At 35.0% G+C, this 10,259-nt stretch overlaps 2 protein-coding genes across 2 annotated transcripts; one reads left to right on the top strand and one right to left on the bottom strand.

The window, feature by feature from the left end:
* The first annotated feature begins 3,803 nt into the window (after positions 1-3,803).
* LOC133290356 (protein RADIALIS-like 3) lies at positions 3,804-5,987 on the top strand. Its single transcript, XM_061488424.1, has 2 exons — positions 3,804-4,255; positions 5,845-5,987. The coding sequence occupies exons 1-2, from the start codon at positions 4,033-4,035 to the stop codon at positions 5,985-5,987; spliced, it is 366 nt and encodes a 121-aa protein (XP_061344408.1). The 5' UTR covers positions 3,804-4,032.
* LOC133290358 (uncharacterized) lies at positions 5,838-8,914 on the bottom strand. The gene is made up of 3 exons (XM_061488427.1): positions 8,760-8,914; positions 6,558-6,766; positions 5,838-6,477 (listed from the first exon to the last, which is right to left on the bottom strand). Exons 2-3 carry the CDS (start codon positions 6,744-6,746, stop codon positions 6,382-6,384), a joined length of 285 nt encoding a protein of 94 aa, XP_061344411.1. The 5' UTR covers positions 6,747-6,766; positions 8,760-8,914; the 3' UTR covers positions 5,838-6,381.
* Between the last annotated feature and the right edge of the window lie 1,345 nt (positions 8,915-10,259).

The following is a 10,259-nucleotide window of genomic DNA, read 5'->3' as shown; positions in this document are numbered from 1 at the left end:
GAGACTATTCTATGTGAAAGTGCCGTCACAATAACATAGATAATTTGTTCTATCCATTACAAACTAGTAATTTGAGTTGCACATGGGTGAACTTTTGAAATGAATCCTCTCACATCATAGGCCTCATGAACCATCATATTCGTCATAAATGACTTCTAGTATACTCAACCTTAAACTAGTTGGGCTCAATATTATTGACAAATTCAGGTCTCTAAACTTTTCTATCAATTCTTACTCTTAAACCATCATATGAGATAAGTGTAAGGACATACAACTAAAGACATATGCATCTATATTTGCCTTTCCCGAGTGGTGTTTCAAGTCAATGTCAAAGTCCTTTAGAAATTCCATCCATCTTCTTTATCTAATATTCAATTGTTTTTTGTCAAACAGATACTTAAGACTTTTGTAGTCCCTAAAGACTTCAAATTTCACTCCATACAAATAATGTCTTTTGATCTTTAAGGCAAACACTATTGTTGTTAATTCCACATCAAGAGTAGGGTAATTTTCCTCATATGGTTTGAGTTGTCTAGAAGTATAGGCACTACTTTTTTTTCTTGCATTAAAACACAACCTAAACCATTTTTAAAAGTATCACTATAGACTGAGTGATAAACATTCTAGTCTGGATATTGGCGATGACTGATGAGCCTCATCACCAACCATCTCTTTTTCTCATAAAACTCCTTGAATCTAGTATAACTTTCAACCAATGATCACTCTAACCTCATTACCATACATTGTGGTATGGATCCAGTGAGCATGATTGGTGATACAACTTTTGAAAGTGAGAGTGTGAAACTAGATTCACTTAAAAATGTTTTGAACTTGCTTGAAGAAACTTATAATTATTGATTTACAAATTTGGTATGTTAAAAAATGATGTTGATCACAAGAAAGTACACTAATTAAAACATACACCAAATTTGAAGTCTCTTAGGACATTGACTTTCCCATTACATCAACATGTATGGAATATTTGAGAGTGCCCCACAATTGCATCCAAAAGGCTTGGAAGCATAGATGTCTTCTTTTAAAAAGAGAAACAATCCCTATTGTTACAGCATCATAAAGATTTTCAGCAAATTATGGAAATATATAAAATCAATATAGTAGTATTTCAAAATATTGAGCATTGGTTTGGGCTATCTTGGAAGAATATATTGTACTGAAGCCTACTTGCTAGATATTAAAACAACAATAGTTCCATAGGGCGGTGGCATTCTAAACCAAGTTGCTACCTATAGCCATGGTATCACTACACCGACCTCAGAAATACGATGCTTATGTATTCTTTAGTCTTATTCCAAAATGGAAACTGATATTTAGTTTTTCCATAGAATTCAATTATATTAATTCTCGAATGAGAAACACTGAAGAAACATGTTCTTAGAGCATGCGTGGCACACAACAACTTGTGCTCTTGAATGTTTTTGTTCTCAAATCGATTCAATTACACACATAGTTGCAAATAGAAAATGAAGAGGGAGAGAAAAGTAGTACACTGTTTATTCTTGTTCATTCCAATATAGGGTTACTTCCAACAAGTCTATTATTATATTCTTCTCCACACACTTGTTACAATGTACTCAGTTACAAAATAATATAAATAGACTTAGAAAACTCTAAGCAACAACAATTATTCGTGGTCCCAAACACAAATTCTCATTAGCTTTATATGCGTTAAGGGAACATGAATCGTAACCATCTGCATTTCTAACGCCGAAATGCTTATCTTTAGATGCTTTTCTCTCACTCAACAGCACTCAGAAGAAGGGCCATATGACATAAATAAGTGGTCCAAAGACCAGAAAAACTTTATTTTCCTACAACACAGTATACCATTTAGCCTTTTTAAGAACAAAGTTCTTGTCTAATATTCATAACTGCTTTTGGAAACAAGGTTGACGAAAGTCTCTGTCACTTTGTCGCCTTTCACTTAAACATGAACAAACAGATATGACTTAATTTATGTTATTGTGGAATGTTGATGTTCCTTATTTACAGGTATAAAGGCCAAACAGATAATGAGCCAGCATGACTCAACCCATGTATTTAGCCAGAAGGGTCAAACATCATACATGTATCCTGTTTGCAGGAGGCCTGACCAAACTTAGCAGCTAAAGATGATGGCCTCTATACTACAATTAGTAATTAATGATTAGTGAACAAACCCTGTAGCCTATAGTTAATCTTCATGGCACTGGTCCTAAGACAACAGATAGAGTATGTTCTCTATTTATCTGTCTATCTATGTAAAAGCAAACGATGAACTTATACCGGTACAAAAATAAAAAGTCTTACATCAAATTGTAACTGTTCATCTACTTGCACCGAAGGACTATAATTTAATAGTTATGTGAGCAGTTAGATGCAAGTGGAATCCATAATTAAGATTGAAAGCATAATTTATACTGATGTAAAATAATTTTCCCTCGTATATCAAACATTAGGTTAATAAAAAAGAACAATTATCATTGGTAATTCTTTTTTTTTTTTTTCAAAAACCCCTCTATGCTATCTATACTGGTCCAACGTAACAGCAAAAGACAGAGCAAACAAATCATGGAATATGTTCTTTTTCTGTCTATGTATCTATACATGTAAAAGGAACAATCAACTTATACCAGTTTAAGAATGAGAAATCTTACATCCAATTTTAATCATTACCTACTTGCATCGAACGACTCTAATTTACTAATTACATGACATGTTGGATGCAAGTGGAATCCACAACTAAGATTGAAAGTGTAGCTTACACCATTGTAAAATAATTTTACCTCATATATTAGACATTAGAATAATAAAAATGAGCAATTATCATTGGTAATTCTCTTATCATATAGTTTAAGAAAAGAAAAAAAAAAACTCAAATCAGGTTACAGTAAATGTTTTAATAATTTGAATTATTTAATCACTTGTCCATGTCACTTGATTTTACTATTACCAAAAATGGATCCTACTGTGGTAAAAAGTTGTGTATAATGATATTCCCATACGTTTCCTACATGGTCATGCTTCAAGGTTACAGTTCTCACAAAATCAAAAGACACATTGCTTATGTAGTTATTGTTATTGAAGGAAGAAGGATACATTGTACGGCCTCAACTAGACAGCTGTAGACTGTAGTGTTGGAATCAGGACAAACTACACTTACAAGAACACCTGCAGTGATGAAAACACAAAGGGATTTTTCATTGCAAAGGAACTGTTGTGAACATGATATTATAGTTGTGTGATGCAAACGTGAAGCTTTGATCCCTTCAGCAGATTCACGGGCTTGAGCTCGGACCCACTAAAGACCCTTCAAGCAAGAGAATAAAATAAAGTTAAGGGCATTAAGTGACCTAGTTGATGGGGCTCTCATACGTTCTTAGGATCTGAACCACAGCTGAAATTTACTGTTTAATTCAAAGAGGTTGGTCGTGTCCATTTTCTCAACCACGTGATATATGCACAGTTCTAAACTAATATTAACTTCAATAAAGGGAAGTGTGTTACAGGTTTTGAATGTCCAACTGTTTATCAATGTGTGGAGTTTTCTATGACCCTTAAACTCACATGCTAGAAACATAAGTAAGTTTTTATCTAGATATGACTTTTATATCAAGAAAAAAGTTAAAAAACTTTTGGTGAGTCCCTTCTATTCATTAACTTATTTTTACTATTTGAAGATACTGATTCTCTCATATTGCTGCTCAACTTCTTGGTCCTGCTCTATTCTGTGGTTCCTGAGGAGACAAATCATTCAAATTCTACTTCATTTTGACAAAGATTTGCTTTCCACCTGTCTCCACCCTACCTTATTCTCTTCACTTCTTATAAAAGGAGCATATATTTCTTCCTCTTAGAACATACCAACACTTCCTTGGAGTCTTATTCTATACACACTCTTCCGATTTTTTGATACCCTTTGCTGATCTTAAGCACTAGTACTAGTTCAATTAAATTTCCACTGCTGTTGAAACCTTAGACCATTCTCTATAGTGATTCTCAAATCACAACTTCCTTGTTATTTCCTTCAAGAAAATGGCATCAAGTTCAATGTCATCATCTGGCTCATGGAGTTCTAAGGACAATAAAGCCTTTGAAAGGGCTCTAGCTGTTTATGACAAGGACACCCCTGACCGGTGGTACAATGTTGCTCGCGCCGTCGGTGGGAAAACTCCGGAGGAAGTTAAGAGGCACTATGAGCTCCTCGTCCGGGATGTTAAGCACATTGAATCAGGGCAAGTGCCATTCCCAAACTACAAGAAAAAATGAAGGCTCTAATGAGGAGAACAAGTATAGTATATTCTAAGACCCTATGCTGCTTATTAAACAAAATGACTCTTTGTATCTCCACATTTTCATACCATTTATCGTTTTTTTCCTTAATCTTTTCGTACTTTTCATTTGGATTAATCTACCATCGACCCCAACTAATTTGAGATAAATGTATTGTTAATGTTGATATTGACATTTCCGCACCACATACTGCTTATTAAACACAATGACTCTAAATTGTTATCTTCATATTCCCACACCACATGCTGCTTATTAAACAAATGCATACTGTACTCTATATCTGAATTTTCCCATGAATTGTATGCTACGCAAAACACCCATTAAATTCTAGGAAGAATCATATTTCAAGCAGAAAGCAGAAGTTACTGTTGCACCAGTTAATTATATATACTAAATCTGCAAACAAATTTTTATTTGCCCATTCCTGAACAAATTCTTGCATTCACTTGCAGGCTGAGACACTTGAAGCTCTAGTGAACAACTGCCATCAACAACAAAGAATTACTTATTTTTTCACCATCTAGCAACTTTTTTTAGTGTCCTAGTAGTAATGGTAGTAGTACCTTGTGTCACATAATTTGTAGTGCTAGTGATGTAGTATTAGTGATTCGACTATATTAGTCATAAGAATCATATCTCATGATTCCATGTTGTGCTTTCTTGTCGTTGAAGCTTCCTTGAAAAATCAACGACCTTGTTTAAGTTCGTATCCTTAATAAAGTTGTATGTAATGTGCTTATTTTATCATTTATGAAAGGGTGTCAGTTACCTAGTTATCAAGGAACACAGAAAGCGAAAATTCGGTAGAGGATTCAAATCTCGATGTAAAACAACTAGCGCTGCTAAAATGATATCAAGAAAAAGAAATAAACTTGGAAATTGGAGACTTTGCATAATAATAGAAAAAGTAGAGGACTGCAATTGCTCATAGCTGAACTCAATATATATAGCAAGAAGATCCTCCCATTGAAATCCAAGATAAAAGAGGCAGGAAATTTTGCTCTTGAATGGTGGAAAGTACATGGACTAGTATCTACCAATGAAAGTTTTGACACATGGAAACATGAAGTGTGGCTCATATGGTAATTTGAGTTGCATATGTGTGAACTTTTGAAATGAATTATATCACATGACCTCATGCTTAATACAATCTGCGGCATTTATAGACGAATCTCAAAAATGATAGATAAGAAAGAAAAGTGTTAAGATAGAGACAAAGAAAACCATAATAGTTTATTTGTCTATGACCGTCTGATATCATCTACAAGTCCTAATCATATATTAAATGAAATATGAGATAATTCATTTCCGTCAACTTTAATCATAAAATAGGGGTTCAAAATTCAAGAAACACCTTGGTCCTTGGGGGCAGACCATAACATCAATAGCTTAAATAGAAATTAGGCGCCACAAGCAAAGAATGCAAATACAAAAAACCAAACTAACACGTGGAAACATGAGCACTACTCACAGCTTTTATTGACTCAACGTCTATTTGACACTTCATTTACTTATTGTCTTTTCTCTGTCACCTCCATAGCATTATCCCTGCCCCCAATGTCTCTTCTAATAGCTCTGCTACAGTGCTCTATACAGTTTATCATGTATTTCACTCATGTGGTTGTGCTATTGTCTCTTCTAAACAGCTAATGACTACAAAAGTACTAAGCAAGGACAGAATGGTGTGGCCAACATAATGCAAAAGCAAGCAAATCATACTCATCGAGAAATTGTTAGGTCGGTTGGTTGAACAACACACGCATCATGATCATACACGTACCTTGGTATTCTTAATAATAATACTGGTCCTTAAAAATTGCTATTACAAAATCTTGATTTACTTCGAATTTTGTAGACTCTATTTTTCTTTATGTTTACCCTTTCTCTTTTGATTCAGTTGGTTTAATCCAAAATGTTATGGGCCTTATGGCTCAAACGCAGTTACAGTTCGACAAGCCTCATGAACCAGCCCACACATTATTTGAAGCATGATTCTTTCTTCCTGTTCATGGAACAGAAGTTTCACCCACAAGAAAAAACAAAAGCTCAGTATGTCTGTGTTCTTCACCTAGAGGTTCAAAAGCAAGAAATCTAGTCTTGTACAGTTGTCTGAAGAGGCAGAGAACTTTCAACTTCTTTCGCAGCATTGGAGTTCCTTTCTGCAACCGCCTTTGACATACCAAACATCTGAAAATTGATCCGAAGCCACTATATCAGCATATGACAAAGGTGAAGCAAATAATTTTCCCAAAGTTTTAGGTACAAACCTTTTGAACTGTTTTCTTAAAACAAGTTTTGTGTTCATCCATGGAAGCATTAATAAACTCGTCAATGTGATCCTTCATATCCTCCAAGAAAGTGGCTTCTTCACTCTTCTTCTTTCGACATGAAGTAACGGATGGGGCAGTTGCAGTTGACAATGACTGCTTTTCAGGTTGGCTTTTCTGAGATTCCATGCTCTCCGAGACTCCAACAGCTGAAACAAATTATATCATTAGCTCAATGATCATCAAGCAATTTAGTTAAACATTATTATCATAAACTACACTCTGATATCAACATTAAACAAAATATTAAGCTGCAATAATCATTTTGAATTTATTTTGTTCTAGTGAGGCAGGGCCTTAAATTCATGCCAAATTAAAAGGCAATAATAATACAGAATCTGAAATTCCACGCATAGTATGCAAGAAAAAGTAAGAGAGCACCATCTATTAACAATTTAGAACGACCACATGTCATACCTGTAGGAAAATAAAATGGCTATATAAAACCAAACATATTTAACTCCGATGAACTACTTTTTTAAATCATTTATTGAATCAAATATCTAATAAGCTCAAACAATGCAACAAACAAGGTCATCGCGGCATCAAACTTGGGACTAAGCCATCAAAGAAAAAGACATAAAGCCAATTACAATAATAAAGACTCATCCCAATATACCTTAGGCAGTGAAATAAGCTCTTTAAATTTATCTTATTTTATCAACCCCTACAGCCACTGAATTGAAGCACACAAATCAAAAGGATGTCACAGCATCCAAGTCTAATTAATAATTCCATAAACTGTACTAACAATTTGTTAGAACCCCAAAGTAAAGAAGAGAAAAACACAGGATACAAGTATAATCCAGAATATAATCATATCCATTCGGAGATGGGGCAAAATAAAATATTGATAATCAGAAGTCAGCAGTACAGCAAATAGTAATCTGACAAACACACCAACTTCTAGATCAATAGACAAATATAGTTCCAAACTTTATTCACACTAATCATTCTAGTTTACAGTTTACATAGACATTTAGCCAAGCAAAAATTATGAACTAAGTGCTATTCTCACTTCACAACACCTTATCACATAAACTGACATTTCTCAATGAATCAAAGTGGCCAGACAGAATTGGTATGGTGACAGAAACTTTAGGCGCTCCATTTACTTCACATTCTTAGTTATGTATGGCAGAACCAAGGATGGATTCCATCTTTAACTACTTGAAAAGCATTATGAACTTTTATGGCTGCACCCTGAACACCCCAAAGACCTCCTATTTTTACCTACACCCTCAGTCACCCTAAATTAAGAGGTATGGCAAACAAACAATATGAACCGAACCGAATCATACCATCAACTTAATCGAATTGCATCATGATTAACCATTTTTTCTAAATTGATTTAAGAAGGGATTAGTGTTTGTCCTTTTAAAGGACATAAAATTGTGTTATTTTAATCAAAACTACAGTGTTTTATGGTAAGAGAAACAGTTACACATGGTGGGAGAAAGTTGGAATTTTTTTTTAATTTAAATATTAAATAAAAAACAGTCATTTTAACTAAAATGAAATATTTTTCCCTTTTTTTAACTGGTTTAAGAATTTGAATCATTTTTCTAAACCGGTTTAATATATAGAACCGAATCACTTTACCGGTTTGGTTTGGTTCACCATAAAAAACCAAACCAAACCATGTCCATTCCTAGGAGTAAAAAAAATGTCCATTCCTAGGAGTAAAAAAATCATAGGAACCCAATGGAATCATGAACCAAATCAAACTGCGTCATAAATGACCACATTTTTCTAAACCAGTTTAATAACCGGTCCAATTTTATTTAACCAGTTTAAGAATCGAATATTTTTTCTGTAAAGGTTCACTCAGATAACCGAACTGCTTTACCGGTTCGGTTGGATTCAGCTTAGTGAGAGATTTTGAACAAACAGTCTCAAAAGCTGTTTTGTCAGAGGAATTAGCAGAATTGAAGGGAAGTTATGATATAATTATAATTATATGATATAACTATTCAATAAAAGGCTATTCATTAACGCATAAATAGATAGACTAAAAGATATATAAGAGCCAAGCATACAAACCCTAACAATTGTTTCTTTCAATGCAACCGATACAGAGAAACAAACAATCAGAAAACACAAACGGATATTTAGATTCAAAGACAAGCGAAATGAAGTTACCTTGTTGGACGAGAAAATTTGAGTTCAATTTGATTCAGAAACCCAAAACCCAAAGGTTGTAGAAATTGTTAAGCAACGCCGAAGCAGAGAAAAGAGAAAAAGAAGAGAATTAAAGCACAAAGACCTTAGCAAAATGTTATTTAGAGGAAAGTAGAGAAAGTCTATCGTACGGTCAACATCAAATTAGACACAATCTGACGGATAGAAAACAATGACGCAGAAACGGTCCAGATTTTGGCAACACTAATTTATAAGATGTTTGGCAGCTTTCAAGAATCTTCTACCCATCTATTTGTATCAATTTATTTATAAAATGAAGAATCAATTATATCTGCCAAAAAATTATTTTACCAGTGCAAAGAATTGTAGACATACGAGTATATATTAGTAAAATTGTCTTAAATTGTAATTAATAATTTCTTACCTAAAATAATTGTAGTTAATGATATGATCTAAAATATTATTGCATTTTTACTCATCATGTTTTTGTAATGTATATTATTTTTTGTGCCATTTCCAAGAATAATGTTGTTATGGACATGAGCTAGGTCCATATTCTCAAAAGGCTCAGACAGCACGAGCCCAAAAGTAAGATCTATAAATAAGAGCTAAAGATCACAAGTATGACTTATTTCTCTTTAACCTATTTATTGCAAAGACATAGCACACACACACCCTCTCTAGACAAAGGTCATCATATTGTGTGTTGTGATTTGCTACCCCAAGATACCTAGTTCATAGGTATCTAAAGAGAAAGCACCAGACCCTATATCAACTAGCTAACATTTGGTTAGACATCTCTGCCTCTCCGGCAGAACATTGGCGCCGTCTGTGGGGAAGAACCCACGACCACGATCACGACTACGTGATTAAAAACCTCAGCAATCAAAAATGGTGCGGACCACCACGAGCGGTTACCGGCAACCATCGATGTCAAATCCCAGACATGTACCAGTCCCCCTATTAGGGAGGATCCATCGGGACAGCATGTCCCCAATGACCATCAGTAGATAGATCCTAACGCTGTTCATGTCAGTGATGTGCACTCTGACTCAGCATCAACTCCAGCGATTAACCCTAACGCTCCGTATGTGGAGGGGTTACACCCGATTGAAGGACAGGTTCCAAATGCTGAACAAATGCCAAACGGTACAAACAGTGACCATCGGGTGATAGATCTAGCAGTTGCTGCAGTGCTTAGGAGATGGAAGAGATGGAAAGAAGGAATGAGCTCCAAAGACAGGAGGATGCCAGGCAGATCCGGGAGTTGGAAGCTCGGTTATAGCGGGTCACGAACCCGAATCCCGCGAGAGTTATAACGCAAGTCATGACAGATTTAAGAATCACGGATCCTCGTCAGAACAATGATAACATAGGAGGGAACCAAAGTCAGGTGAGAAACGCTGGTAGCCGGGGTCAAAGGGTAACTTCTAACCCAGCCCGAAACCGAGAAACACGGCAGGTTGGTAGCCGAGGTGAAGAAAGGGACCCGACAAGACA

Source organism: Gastrolobium bilobum, unplaced genomic scaffold, assembly GCF_033153095.1.
Source record: "Gastrolobium bilobum isolate Gb01-03AN ecotype WA unplaced genomic scaffold, APGP_CSIRO_Gbil_v1 utg3510, whole genome shotgun sequence".
Lineage (NCBI taxonomy): Eukaryota > Viridiplantae > Streptophyta > Magnoliopsida > Fabales > Fabaceae > Gastrolobium > Gastrolobium bilobum.
This window is presented reverse-complemented; position numbering and strand designations above follow the sequence as displayed.